At 45.6% G+C, this 15537-nt stretch overlaps 1 protein-coding gene across 1 annotated transcript; it reads right to left on the bottom strand.

Annotated features, from left to right (window-relative positions):
* Nucleotides 1-2775: 2775 nt before the first annotated feature.
* On the bottom strand, nucleotides 2776-7525 carry LOC101761636 (glucan endo-1,3-beta-glucosidase 12). Its single transcript, XM_004968931.4, has 5 exons — nucleotides 7365-7525; nucleotides 5939-7270; nucleotides 3571-3831; nucleotides 3237-3491; nucleotides 2776-3119 (listed from the first exon to the last, which is right to left on the bottom strand). The coding sequence occupies exons 1-5, from the start codon at nucleotides 7438-7440 to the stop codon at nucleotides 3085-3087; spliced, it is 1959 nt and encodes a 652-aa protein (XP_004968988.1). The 5' UTR covers nucleotides 7441-7525; the 3' UTR covers nucleotides 2776-3084.
* Between the last annotated feature and the right edge of the window lie 8012 nt (nucleotides 7526-15537).

Below are 15537 nucleotides of genomic sequence, written 5' to 3'. Positions count from 1 at the left end.
ACACACACACACACACACAGAGAGAGAGAGAGAGAGAGAGAGAGAGAGAGAGAGAGAGAGCGAGAGAGCGCGCGCGCGCGCGCGCTCTCTCTCTCTCTCTCTGTCTCTCAGTGAGTCAGACAGAGACAGACACACACACACACACACACACACACACACACACGCACACACGCACGCGCACGCACGTACACACACACACACACATATATATATATATATATATATATATATATATATATATATATATATATATATATATATATATATATATATATATATATATATATTAGAGTAATCTCATGCACTTGTGCATCTATGTACTTATGATCAATATTCGTTTGGATGCGAACGTCATAACGTGTGGGTTCAGTAAGTTCGTTGACCTTCTAGATCTTAGATTTTCTGGTTCACAACTAGGGGTAGCTAATTTACGATCACCCGGTAAAAGCAAAACTAGCAGTCGATTTCCAACACACTATTTTTTTCCCCTTTCATGAACCTGTGCCACCAGCAACACCTGCCATCTACACGTGCTCCACCTGACCGAAAATCCTAGAAATTATACCAAATAAATTGTTAGAAAAATTTGTAAGAAAATTTTGGCATAATACTTTTGTAAACAAAAGTTTGTGATTTTTTTTGAAAAACTTTGTAAAAGCTTAAAGGAAAAAGAATAAAAAAATTCAAAAGAAAAATTATGAAAAAAACTGTAGGGAAAAACTTTGGAAGGAAAAATATCGAGAACAAAAATTACAGAAAAAACTTTGAAAAAAGTGAAAAAAACTGAAGGAAAAGTTCGAAAACAAAAATGGAACAAAAAAAAAAGTTCGAGCAGAAATTTGGAAGGAAAAAAATCGAAAGAAAAATTTCTAGAAGACTTGCAAAAAAGGAAAAAAAAGTCGCCCGATGAGCCCTGCCCTGTCCAGCCCGCTCGCCGTAACTTCCTTCCTGGAGTTTGCTGGGGCTGCCGCCGCTCCCTGCAGGGACTCGCTGTGGCCATTGCCGGTCCGGCACAGGCCTAGTCTGCCCGTCACCGCTCACGCACCGAGAGCTCGGCGCTCCAACCTGTTTGACGTGGCTCCCTCCCCTGAGCTCGCTAGGGCCGCCTGCTGCTCCATCTGGGGAGCTTGGCATGGCCGTCACGCTTCGGCGCAGCTCCGGCCCGCCCGACCACCACTCATGCATGGCGTGTGGAGAGCACTTGCAGCATGTGAGCTCTCGACGGCAACCCCAGCCCCGCTCGCAAGCGAGGAGGCTTGCCATACCCTGCTGCTGCCGGGTTGGGCCGGACCCGTGGAGGTCGAGGTTCGCCGCCGGTCGCTCGATCCCTCGTGGAGCAATTTTCAATGGCCCTGGATTGAAGAAGAGATTGAGAGAGGTGGAAAGGAGAAGGGGAACGGATCCGGAGAGAGAAGAGGTGGAAACTGAAAAGTGAAAGCTAGTAGGGCCCGCCATGTGTCTGATCGCGACACATCGACCGTGAGGTCGGAACCCTTCGGTCGCATGTAGATTCAGCTTCGCGTCACAACTATGACTTTTTGTTCCAATCTAGGCTTAGTAGCCGTTTGGATGTCAGAATTGAGCCAAAAATTCGGAATTGGAATTAGATCTGCGCAATTCAGTTGTTTGGATGCTACAGGGAATTGGTATTCGAATTGGGCAACGATTTCAATGGAATTGGAACTGAACCAAACTGATGCTCTCTCAAAACCGAGCCTGAGACCTCCAAATGGATAGATATTCAATTACAGGGGCGTCTCTACGCCTCTTACTGGGAAGTGGATTTTTATTTCGGGCCTTCCATTAAAAGGCTAGCAACGGTAATCTGGTATTGCCTTCAAACTTCCGGTCACTAAATTTAAATTCAAGTTGTCCTATTGTAAAATTTGGAATTTTAAGACAAACAGATATTACAAACCAGACATTCTTAATGCAAAATGGAATATGCTACGTAGATTCTACAAAATTTGAAGAATTATGATATTTTACAGTTGAAGGTGTTCAAATTCTGAATTTAACTCCAATGTTAACCATGGAAGTTATGGAATTTTTAAATTCCAAATTTTCATGTTTTGGTTTTCAAAAAGTGTTTTGGTACTTTGATTGTACATCCCAAAATTTGGTTTGTATCATGGGGCGTAATCGACGAACTTAAATGACAATTGCTACCCCCCACCACAGAAACCAAATAAAAACTTCCATGGTCTTTATCTTGCCACTTCTCATATGGTTATATTTACAAAGTTCAATTTCATGTACTTAACTATATGAAGAACTGAACATGTACATTTGACATAATGTGTGAACTAAAATATGTATAACCATAATACCATAATATGTCATATCCATGTTTTTAGAACTTGCATTTATTTGTGTTCATAATGTATCATATCAGGTATAGGTTGTGGTTGATCGTCTCTCTTCATGGACTGTAAATCGTCGTTAAATCTGTCCATGCCCAGGATGGTGGTTTCATGTCAGGAATCTACATGTCTAAATCCAATATAATTTTCTCTCTTCTTACTAAAGGAAATATGTGCATATCACATTTAAAAAATATATGACTTACCAAATAATATAAGTTTCATCTTATACATATAATATATCGTGGTAATATAATGTCGTAGTAGTGCATCTTCTTTGTTTCTGCTCTAGCTTCGCCGTTGCTATTTAAAGTGGAAAAAGCATAGCCGCTCATGACAAATGCAAAGAACCATTGACAAAATTGAAACTATGTAGCAATTTTAAAGATAATATTATATATAGCAATCCAAATGATAAGAAGTAAATGACTGTAGTCTTATTGATTGGCAGTGAAATTTAACATTGACATGCACTACATGAGAAATTTGAGAAAGAAGGGTGTTGCTATGGTGTGTAAAGCTTGCTGGCTTTGCTGGTCTTGGCTCTAGACGCACCCGATTTACAGGTGTTGGGTTTTATTGTCTGGTTCTATAACATAAACGATGAAACTCATTTTTTTCACTAAAGTACATGATCTTATGAATCTATCCCTGTAAGATGTAATAGTACGTGCCCAGTATGCTTATATGGCCTTCAGACTTCTTTGTTTGTTTCTTCAGTTCAGCCATTTGATGGAAGCACGCAGTTTCCGAACTCTGCAGTAAACATACAGCACATAGAGCAAACATTAGTAACATAAGAGCCGATGACATGATGACATGACGTTGGGGCAACTGCTAGGAGAGACGGCCGCCGTAGCAGCGTGAACTCACTCGGTGCCTGGTTGACGATGGAGCCGGCGCCAGAGAAGTCACATGTCCCTGCCGCACGGCCTTTGCGCTGGTAGTAGCTGTTGAACGCGTATGAGGCGTGAGCAACCTTGGTGTCGGGCTGGAAGCACGCCCCTCCGGCCTGGATGGCGCTGCAGTCCGCACCGTTGCTGCAGGCGTAGTCCAGCGCCGTCTGCAACCGTGCGTCCCCAACCGCCGAGTTCGCCACGCACCAGGTCGCCGACGCGTCGCAGGTGCCTAAACATGCCCAAGGGAATCGGGTCAAGTACCCGACGTAACAAGTCCAAGTAATTACTGCCGCCGGGCAGGCGCTCACCGGCTGGTTGCTGGTTGACGACGGAGGCGGCGCCGTTGAAGTCGCACGACCCGTCTGCCCGGCCCTTGTTTTGGTAGTAGCTGTTGAATGCGTATGAGGCATGCGCGACCTTGGTGTCGGGCTGGAAGCACGAGCCGCCGGGCTGGATGGCGCTGCAGTCCGCGCCGTTTGCGCAGGCGTAGTCCAGCCCTGCCTGAAGCCGCGCGTCTCCAACCGCGGTGTTCGCCACGCACCAAGTCATCGGCTTTACGCCACACGTGTCTGTATATCTCGGTAAACAGTGGAACAAACACACATCTCACATCATGAGCTTGTACGGGAAATGTTTATGCTCGGTATGGATGGATGTTGGTCGAATAATGGATACGAAAAACGTAAATGGACCTTGCACATGGCACTCTTGGTGAAACTATTATGAAAAGAATTATTATGACACTGGATAGTTGAAAATATTAGAAAAAACTAGAATTGATAGGAATTTTTCTGCAGAAAATATAAGCATTTCTGGATTTGATCAAAATTTTCAACTCTGATTAACTATATCTATAAAAATAATTATTTTATGCAAAAGAATTGTATATTATGATACTTGGTTTCATGATGACTCTAGCAATATTATTTTATAATATTAATCTGAACAAATTGTTTACTATATACAGTTAAAGTTAGAAATGTTTGATTTTGAGTAAATTCAAACATACTTATATTTCTTGATAGATGAGGTGTAAAAGATAAAACCATCTGACCTAACTAGGACTAGTCCTAGTAACAATCATAAGATGTTCCTGTCAAAAAATATGACCCTATGATGTTCTCAACATCACATACTTCTTTTTCCAGGGGTCTACATCACATACTTCTTTTTCCAGGGGTCTACATCACATTCAAACTTACAGGATAAGACGCTAAAGCACCTCTCAGAGACATATTCAAAATCAAATTATGCGTCATGTATTATATTAATAAGTTCATACTCCACAATATTGCGGAAACAATATGCAAAAAAAATTGTTGGGAGGTCGTGGTGCTAGGACCTTTTGTAGAGGTTCTCCAACGACTTCTCTAGCGGCTTACCGTTATTCCCAACCAAAGGGGGTGCTCCTCAAGTGCTTCTCCTTAAACAATGGGAGGGAGCCGCACCCAAAAAAGGAGCAAAGCGGGGAGCCACGGAATGGTAGCTTCACCAGGCTCCCTTCCCCTACCACACTCTCTCTTTACATATTTGCCCCTAAAAATAAGGAAAAGCTGCAGGAGAAGCCGTTCTACCAAACATTTTTAGGCACAGCCACAGTCAGCACACTGTTTTTCTAGAGAAGCCACGGCCACAACCAGAGCCAACACATCCACAGCCCTACCAACGGCAGTCGTTGCGGAAAAAATTATTGATAGATTAGTTAGGTAGAAAGTACTCTCTTCTAGGAAAATAAGTTGCCGCCTCCTGCTGCTCTACCCTAGGGCACACCGCTGCTGCCTCCGCTTGGCCCCCTCTCTCTTCGCCTCAAGCAATCTCGCCAGCGGCTAGAGAGAGCAGGGTCCTGTCTCTCTAGTAGTAGTGCTAGCTGTTTGAGTGCTAGGTTTAGAGTTTGAGTCTTCCCATGCTGTATTCTTCGGTCTTGGGATCTTGGTGTTCCCTTCTTCTCTTTCAGGAGGTTGGGCGATGTTGGTTTCACCATGGTGGTTCTGGCAAAGATGGTGACGGCGGAGGCATTCTTCTCAGCAAGATGCCATGGAGAATTTTGTGTCCTGACAGCAATGGCGACGCGGAGACGACGTTGCTGCCGTCGAATAAGGTTCTCTGGCCCCTTCCATGTTTTGTCGTGGCTCGATCCGGTCACGGTGAAGGGCTAGTGATGAGATGGGATCTTCCTCTCTTCCTACTGATGCAGATGTGGCCGATTCTCATTCAAAGAATTAGATCCATCTTGACAATGAATTCTAAGGCAGTGGATCTTGCGGCTTCAACAATGTTTTGCATCTCTCATCGGCGGTTGGAGAGGTAATGGCTTCGATTTGGTTCTTGCTCTTCGACGGCATTAATTGAAGAAGTGATGTTGAAGATGAGTAAAATGCTTTAGATGTTTTCTTTGTATTTTAGCCGGCTTTCAGAGTCTTGATGTAAAGGGTCTGTACTTCTTCAGATTTTAATACAAACCCCTTTCATTCGCAAAAAAAAAAGACCGGAGGAAATAATTTCTGGTGCATACAGTGGAAGTTTTGGTGACGTCTCGTGGTTAAGGGGTTCACGTTTGCTATCTGTGTATTTTATTAGTTTCTACATTTGCTTTACATAAAAAAATAAGATTTGCACAAATGTTATCTTAGAGGAGACTTGAAACAGTTAGTAGCTGGGAGCGGAGCAGTCTCTCACCTGCTGGTTTCTGGAAGACTACCGAGGCAGCGCCGTTGAAGTCGCACGCGCTGGCTGCCCGGCCCTTGTTTTGGTAGTAGCTGTTGACCGCGTAGGAGGCGTGCGCGAGCTTGGTGTCGGGATCGAAGCACGAACCGCCGGGCTGGATCGCGCTGCAGTCGGCGCCGTGGCCGCACGCGTAGTCCAGCGCCGCCTGCAGCCGCGCGTCGCCGACCGCCGCGTTCGCCACGCACCAGCTTGCCGTCGGTTGTGCTGGTGGCGCACCGCTACCTGTGAAGCTGAAATCGTATACCTTCTGCATGTTTGGGTAGAACAGACCAAAGTTGGACTCGACGTCGTCGGAGCTGCCCTTCCCGTTCTCGTTGAAGAGGGCAAAGATGTACACGTCCATGCCGGCGTCAGGTCGATGCGGGGTGCCCGTCTTGCCGGACAGCACGCGGTTGATGAGGTTATTGTTGTACGCTTGGGCGTTGGCTATCGACGCCGCGCCTTCTGTGTCCAGAAGCTTCCGGCCGCCGCCGTGCTTGATCGTACCTTTATTTGACCACCCGCTCTCCGTATATGTCATGCTCACACCGACATCCTGGCCCGAAGCTTTCATGGTACTCGCAACGGAAGACTGGCCCAAAGCTTCCACGGCGTAGTACGCGGCGTCACGCTGGGCGTCAAGGAGGTTGTAGTACATGAGGCCGGTCTGGTCGTCGAGCACGCCGGGGTTGGAGTTGCCCAGGGCGTAGTCTAGGGAGATTGTGCCTGGTTTTTGAGTGGCATACGCAAAGAAGGGATAGATGTTCATTGTGAGGGAGGAGCCTGTCCGCTGCAGGAAGTCGATCATGGGCTTCATCACCGACTGGGCGATTTCGTCCTTGAACCTGCCTGCGGACGGCGGGAAGGTCGGGTCCTTGAGCGCGTCGAACGCAACCGGCGTGGACACCTTGATGGCGTCATCCAGGCCGAGCTGTACCAGCGCGTCGTGCACGTTGGTCATGGCCGGGACGAGCTTCGAGGTCAAGTCCGGGCTCGAGTCGAACACCTCGTTCCCCACGGCCACGCCGTTGATCTGCGTGGCGGGGTAGTAGGCCTTCACGTTGTTCTGCACCCACTGGAGCGCGTACGATGTGTCCGTGGCGGCGGCTGCGATGTTCTCGTTGGGCATCATCACCATGACCTTGATGCCGGTATTTGCCAGCGACGTGAGCACCGATGGGTTGGCGTCGTATATCCTGACCATGGTGATGCCGTTATCCTTGAGCAGCTTCGACACCTTCGCCGGGTCCGGCAAGTTGCCGGCTACCGCTACCGTCCCGTAGCTCACGCCAACCTCGCTCGCCTCTGCAACGATAATGACACCAAGAAACACAATTGTTAGAGCTCAACTTCACCCTGCATATATCGTTTGCTAAATAAAGTTATTCGGCACGGTTACCTGCTTCGTGGGAGAGGAGGAGGAGCGGCAATGTGGCACCGAGGACGACGACGATGAGGCCGCGAGTAAGCGCCATGCTCGCCTGCGTTGGCAGAGGAGATGGCTGTGCAAGACGAGGAACTCAGGGATGAGGAAAGTACGAAGTGTGCGCGGGAATTTATTGCCGGCGGTCGCGGCACCGTGAGACGGTGCATCAGTACGAATGGGCAACAACTTGCGCTGCCGATTGCTGGACGTCCTTGCGACTGACATGGATAGCTAGGTCAAGTCAACTATGCGCAACTGTGACGCGCTCGAGGCTCTACCACAGGAAACGCTTTTTTTTCTATTATATTACAAAGAAGAATAAGCTTAGACTAGGCAAACAACAAAGAAACAACATCGACCGGTTGGATTGGGACATCAACCCGTGCCGTACCATGCCAACGCACTACTCAAACTCGACTCAACCACACAAAATCAGCCAATTGGATTGGGAAATCAACCGAGTCTTTCTCAACTCTGACCGGTCGGATTGGGACATTGACACAAACCTCAACAAAAACTCCTCCCGGTTGGATCGGAACATCGACCCGAGCTTCCACGAACTCTACCCTGTCGGATTGGGATGTCGACATGAGCCACCCACAACCAATGCCACAAACTAGATCCTCTCTTTTTTTTGGAAGAAAAGGAAAAGGGAAAGAAAGGAAAAGAAAGAAAAGCGCCCTTTCGGAGCTGTCGCCGAAGTAAGCCTCCTCGTCGGAATTGCATGACATCGTCTTCAAGAAGGTCATGACGTCGAAGACGTCGTTAATGCCAGTCCAAATTGTGTTGGGTTTTCACCCGCCACATCCAACAGGGAAGACCTACGCCCTTGTTGTTGGCGCCAGACAGGAGCCAAGGTCCGCGCCAGATATGCCCGATGTCGCCTGCAGGAACGACATGATGCCAACGGTGCCATTGACGCTGTCCCAATAAGGGATGGGTTTGAAGGACCGGGACGGGCGATTATAGTCATCTTGTGACAAGATCACCCTAGGAACGATTAGAAAACCTCAAAGTGTAACACTAGGAACGATTAGAAAACCTCAAAGTGTAACAGAAGCAAAGCAAAATGGAGTCGCTAAAAAGCTTGCACAAGAGAAAACATGTAAATCAAAAGCTTGAGATAGAGCTTGCCAAGAATAGAGCGCAGAGAATTAAATAAATAAAGATGAAAACTTGCAAGCTCTAGAACTACTGTCGCCATGCAAAGCTCAAGTAAATCACTAGCGCAATCATGATTGGCTAATCATTTGTTCTGTAGCATGAAAGGGACAATTCACAATTTCGAAGATTAAAAGCACAGAGCTGCTGACACAACTACTGATGAACTAAAGAGCACTTGCAGCTACTGTCCATTCGACCGAACAAATAGGAAACAACTTAAACTAATTCATAGCACAAGGCTTGCACGAACCATCATAGAGATTAAATGGCACCAAGGACAAGCAAGTACTAATTACACGAGGATTAGGCCTGGTTTGGTTCCGGTTGCTTATTTTTAGCACCCGTCACATCGAATGTTTAGATACTAATTAGGAGTATTAAACGTAGACTATTTACAAAACCCATTACATAAGGCGAATCTAAACGGCGAGACGAATCTATTAAGCCAATTAAGTCCATGATTTGGCACTGTGTTGCCACCCTGAACGATTGCTAGCGATGGATTAGTGGGGCCCATGGAATCTTCATAGATTCGTCTCGCCGTTTAGCCTCCACTTATGTAATGGGTTTGAAAATAGTCTACGTTTAATACTCCTAATTAGTATCTAAACATTCGATGTGACACGTGTTAAAAATAAGCAAAGGAACCAAACGGCCTCTTAGTCACAGTAGCAAGGAAGTGATGTTTCACAAGACTGATGACTGAAACCTGCAGAGCTTCTTTGACCTACCTGCTTACCTACTGCGCTAGCTTTTTTTAGCATAAATCTTTATTCATAAATGGAGTTATAAGAGTTACAAACATCTTGAGGTGGATTTAATAGCCAAACTTGCCTACCAAACTCAGCATAAATAGCACTTCTTGTGATGGTGTGAGCATCCACATTGGAGAGCCTATTTTCATGAACAAAATTAGCAGTGCCAAGCTGCACTGCTGCAGTCTTTATCTGCCTGATGATATGGCCATAAGTGGCCATTTTCTCCCTCCTTTTTTCCTCTGATCACAATAACATTGTTTGAGGCTAGCCTGAAGTGTTGAAACATGAGGTCACTCGCCAACGCTAGGCCTTCCCTGCACGCAATAGCCTCGACGATCTCTGCATCTGAGAGTCCACGAATCACCAGCGCAGATGCTCCCAGAAAGTTTCCTGCAGCGTCCCTAGCAATGGCAGCCACCACTACCTTACTTGAATTCTTCGAAGTGGCTGCATCGACATTGATTTTACGGTGGTGGAGGGATCCACCGAGGTGGGACACCTTGGGTACGTTTCACCGACGCCGCTTGCACCATCTTCATCATCTCCAGGTCAGCTATAAAATTGTTCACAAAACAATGAGTATATAAAGGACTCTGAAAATAGCTCTCATGGATCGCCTTCATGCGAGCATACTATATGGCCCAAAGAGTGACCACCATCCTCGTCAAATCCTCATCCTTTAGCGAGCTGATAATAGCTGCTAACCATCCCCTAGACTCAGTCTCCTGAGTTTCACTCATCAGCTCTGTAATTTCCTCGCATTCCAGAGCCCACACGCATTTCTCCATATTGCACTCTATCAATGAGTGCTTTCAAGAATTAGGTATACCACACATCGAACATGTGCTTTGAGTAGCCATGTTCCTATAGTGCAGTACATCACCTGAAGGCAAGGAGTGATAAGCAAGCCTCCACAAGAACACATGTATCTTTGATGGTACCTTAACCTGCCATAGCGACTTCCATTCATTTTCCTCAGACCTTAAATCTGATCTCGTAGCAATATTCTCTAGATACGTTGTAGCTCATTCTTTGTTTACAACCAACATCATGTAAGCTAGACGAAATGAGAAAATACCCCTCTTTCCATGGTGCCATGCCCAGAAATCCCCTTATTTCCGAGTGCAGAGGGGTATATTCAGAATCGCGTCAACATCAGATGGACAGAAAACAGTATGAAGCTTTTAGACGTCCCATGAGGTCGTCATGTGATCTATCAGCTCGCTAACCATCTGCGGAGGATCTATCAAGTCCATCCTAATGGGGCGAAGATAATTGCTCTTAGAATCCAATTCATATTACATATATGTGTTGATTCTCTGGTTCCGATCCTCCTAATTAATCCCCGCTCTAGAACTTCCCTGCCATCAAGTATGGATCGCCATATCCGAGAGGGAAAAGACCTCAGATTAGCATATAAGAAATCCACATTTGGGAAGTAAACTTCTTTTAAAATTCACGCACTTAACAAGCTCTCATACATGAGGATGCGCCATGCCTGTTTCGTCAGTAACGCAAGATTAAACAACTCAATACACCTGAAGCCCAGGCCGCCCATGCACTTTGGTTTGATCATTTCATCCCAAGCGACCCAACACGTTCTTCTTTTTTCATCCTTGCTACCCTACTAGAAGTTCCTCAATAAACCATTGATGTGATGACATAAACCTCTCGGAAGCTTAAAGCAGCACATCAAATAAGTAGGTATAGCCTATGTAACTGATTTAATCAGTACTTCCTTGCCACCCGACGATAAGCATTGCTCCAGCCAGCCCTGGACCTTTTTCCACACATGATCTTTAATGTATTTGAAAGCTCCGTTAGTAGAAACATCCACGTCTATCGGCATGCCTAGGTATTTTTCACTTAGAGATTCATTATGAACATCAAGTACTCCCTTAATCACCTCACGAAGAGACTGTCTATAGCCCTTCGCAAAATGAATTGAGGACTTATCCATATTAATCCTCTGTCCAAAAACTTGACAGTAAATGTTGAGTACCTCCTTGATCTCCTCTGAACTTTTCCTATTAGCTTTGAAAAATAGCATGCTGTCATCTGCAAAGAGTAAGTGAGACACCATCGGAGCCAACGGCGCCACTTTAATCCCATTGAGTACGGACAACTGATTCTTAGCTTTTAGCACGCACGAAAGGCCCTCTGCTGCCAACAGAAATAGATAGGAAGAGATAGGATCTCCTTGTTGGATACCCCTAGAAGGTTTAAAATTGTGAAGATTATCACCATTAAAAAGAACTAAAAAAGAGATAGCAGTTACCAGGCGCATCACTATCTCAACCCAACATTGGTGGAAGCCCAATCAGAGCATGATCACTCGCAGATAGTCCCACTCAACTCGGTCATAAGCTTTCCTCATTTCCAACTTCAGAGCACAACATCTTGATTCACGAGGCCTTTTTCGCTTCATAAAATGCTGATATTGGTATGCTGAGATTATGTTTTCTGTAATAAGATGCCTCGATACAAATGCAGATTGCTCTTATGATATAACCTCAATCAACATTTGCTTCAGTCTGTTTGCAACAACTTTTGAGGCAATCTTATACAGAATGTTACAAAGGCTTATAGACCTAAACTGGCCCAACTCCTCTGGATCTGCTACCTTGGGGATTAGAACAATAAAAGTATCATTTATTGATGTAGCGTCCTCCTCCCCTCGCAAAATCCTCAACACTATTGAAGTAACTTCAGTTCCACCTAAGTCCCAATGCTGCTGGAAAGAAGTGTGCCGGAAAACCGCAGGCCCCGGGGACTTTGTCGGAAACATCTGAAACAAAGCTTCTTTGACTTCCTTCTCTGAAAAGGCTGCAAATAAGCTGTTGTTCATTGCTGCAGTAACCTTCGTTGGGAGTGTACTCAATACTGCGTCCATGTTATTGGTTCCCTCAGAAGTATACAACTCCTTGTAGAAGCTAGTTGCTAGATCGCTCATCTCCTGGACATTTTCTGTCACCTGTCCATCCGGTTTTTTCAACCTTGTGATCCTCTTTCTCCTCCTCCTTCTGCTAGCTTGGATATGAAAAACCTAGAATTTCTGTCACCTATAGAAAGCCACATAATTCTAGAACGTTGCCTCCACATTATTTCTTCTCTATGGTTCAGTTCCAAAATTTTCTCCTTGACTTAAGCTCCACATGAGTTGTACCCATCCTCTGCGGGTCAGACTGTAGCCACTCTAGTTCTTGTTTCATCCTGCACAACTCCCCGTGTATATGCCCAAATGTGTTCCTGTCCCACCTCACAAGGTGACTAGAAACTTTCTTTAGCTTGCTATGTAACTCCCGCAGGGTCATTGCCTCATTCTCCTTCTGCCATGATTCAAGCAGAGAGTCAGAGAACTCAGCATGGGATTCCCACATAACTTCATACCTGAATCATTTCTTTCCTGAAGGCCGCAGCTCCTCCGATCTCTAGCTCATCAAGATCAGCACATGATCCAAGGCGGCCGCCGATAGATGCTTGCACTTCACCAAAGGGAAACGCATGCTCCAGTCCAAGGTTGCCAGAGTGCGATCCAAGCGCACCCGGCAATAGGAGCCCCCAGCTACCTTCTTTTCATATGTCCAACTATGACCTTCATAACCTAAGTCATTTAGTCCACATACATCCACCATGTCACGAAATCCTGCAATTTGAGCATGGCTTCTCTCCTGTATGCCCATGTGTTCCGTTCGATGTAACACTTCACTGAAATCACCAATACACAACCATGGGTGGTGCGATGATGACTTGACATGTTTCAACATATCCCACGTCTTGTGCCTCTTGTTTGTTTGTGCCTCCCCGTAAATGTAGGTCAAGCACCAGGGTCACCATTCCCTTCTTGGACTAATGCATCAATGTGGTACTGAGAGTAAGGCAGCAAAGTCACACTTATATTATTATTCCAAAAAATACCTAATCCACCACTGCGGCCCAAACTACTGACAACAAAAGAATTATCAAAACCTAAGAGTCTGCTTCAGTCCTTCCACCCATGTCTTGTGCACCTGAGTATCAAGAACATAGACCATCGATGGGGCAACATCCTTCACTAGCTCACGAAGTTCCTTAATTGTCGCGGCGATGCCGAGTCCACGACAATTCCAACTAAGGCAACGCATTGGGACTGGTGGCGCTCCTCACTGGAGGAGTTCATTCACAACAAAAGCACCCTGCTTGGCCCTTGCTGCTGCCGCCATCGCAAACAGCTTGAGTCTGGGGAAGAAAACCAATCTGCACACACCCACGAGCTCCAATAACTGTTATCCTGCCAAGGCTGGGTAGCTGAGCCAGTCAACCCCTTGTTCAGCCAGAGTAGGAAGACAAGCAGGAGATGCGGTGTACGGACAGGGACCAGAACCTTCATCGGTGACGATCGCTACCGAAGTTGCCAAACCCTAGAAGAAACCTAGGTCTCCTGCGCTAGCTGATGGTGATGTCTCCCTGAACAATATGCTATCCGGATGGGCCTGATCGGCCGGCGTCGTTGCCTGGCGCGCCTTCACCTGGCTGACCATGAGCAACTGACGGCCTACTCTGCATCTGGGTTGTCTCGCCGCTGGCGCCGTGGTAGGCTCCGTCGCCTAGCCTGCTGCGATCACTGGCCTACCTTTCAAGCTAGGCTAGCCTGCACGAGCCAAGCTGCTGGCCTGCTGCTGCTGTGGCCTTCAGCCTGCTGGCTATCGCTCTGCTGTGTTGGAGCGCTCCCGAGCTGCTGCGAGACCCGATGCTTACTTCCTATGCAAGAACAAAGGAAGAACAAAAAAGAATGCGCAAGAACACACAAGAACAAACCCAACTTCAAACGAAAAGTCCTCTCTCAAAACACCAAGGATCCAAATGAAACTTGAGCCATAGAAGCACCTCCTAAAGGGCTAATAGATCTAGGAAAAAGATATCGAAAAGCTCAAGTATTCACTGCAGATTTTGGAGAAAACCGAACGCCTTTCACAAAGCTCAGTTTGGGGAAGACTTCAAATTCACGCTGAATTCATGAGGGATTTTTTTGGGGGGGGGGGGATCATACCAAAGTTGCTCACAAGAATTCTAGCAACAAAACCCCCCAACAAATCTCACGGGATTTAAAGCCAAATGCAAAGAACAAAGAATCCCCAAAAATATCTCCGAAAAATATGAAAAAGAGAAATCTCATATCATGAGAGAATAGAACAAGTGAGCACGAATTTGATCTTTGGATTACTCAAACATATTCGGTTACGAGCCACTCTCATGCACACTCAAAGCTAAGATGGTAAAAATATCAAATCAAAGATCCTCTCTTCTCTCTCCCTCTCTCCCTATCAAAGGCTCTAACAAAAATAAGAAGCCCACCACCAAACAACCTCTGAGATGTGGCTACCCAACAGCCCACTCCTCATATATATAGACATTCAAAAAATGACTAGAATACCCTTACATGAAGCATAAAACTCAAATACCCCATAAGGGTAAAACCGTCCAACTATTTCTTTAACCACTAGACAGACCTAGCGCCTTCACGACTCCGCTTCACTTTGCCTCGACGCAAGCTTCGCGATGGTGCCATGCATCTAGGCCCGTACCTACGTTTTTGTGGCCCTGGTGCAAAACATAAAGTGGGGCCTACATTTATAAAATACAAATAGCCAAAGTGCACGTAGACTTCCTCATGTAATACCATAAGCATTTGTACAAAATGATTAAATGACGAATCTTACTTACTGATAACTTCTTAGCTTCTATTAAAAAGCATCATTCGTCTAGTATTCTTTGAAATAAAATCTTCAATTATATCTTCATACTTAATCTTCTCTAGAACATCATTTTCAAGTGCAATTGTCGCCAATCCATTTAGCCTTTCTTGTTTCATAGTACTGCGCATGTAGGTTTTTAGCAACTTCAATTTGAAAAAGCTTCGTTCTGCGGATGCAACTGTTACAGGAATAGTTAACAGAATTCTGTATGCAACAAAGGCATTAGGAAAATAGCCCATCCGTTTCACAAACTTCAGAATATCAAGAGGGCCCATGTCTTCCTTTGGAATGAAATCATGGAGAAATTTTAACTCCACATGTAATTCTTTGCCATCAATATCAGAATGGTCACCACTCTTAAGTGCAGCCTCAAGACAAGCACAAGAAGACAACAGACTCTTGTCATCTAAGGAGCATAATTTCTTTGAAGTAAAAAAAAACCAAAAGTTTTTTCGTACCCCTGGTATTGTTCGAACCTCTTTGTAAGTG

Source organism: Setaria italica, chromosome V (genome assembly GCF_000263155.2).
Source record: "Setaria italica strain Yugu1 chromosome V, Setaria_italica_v2.0, whole genome shotgun sequence".
NCBI lineage: Eukaryota > Viridiplantae > Streptophyta > Magnoliopsida > Poales > Poaceae > Setaria > Setaria italica.
The sequence above is the reverse complement of the archived record's forward strand: the minus strand, read 5'-3'. Positions and strand labels throughout refer to the sequence as shown.

Excerpts from the sequence above, each read along its gene's own strand:
- LOC101761636 (XM_004968931.4), bottom strand. The coding sequence starts at position 7,440 with ATGGCGCTTACTCGCGGCCTCATCGTCGTCGTCCTCGGTGCCACATTG. Across the intron at positions 7,271-7,364 it reads CCTCCTCTCCCACGAAGCAG|AGGCGAGCGAGGTTGGCGTG; the intron begins GTAACCGTGCCG and ends TTATCGTTGCAG. Across the intron at positions 3,492-3,570 it reads CGTCAACCAGCAACCAGCCG|GCACCTGCGACGCGTCGGCG; the intron begins GTGAGCGCCTGC and ends GGGCATGTTTAG.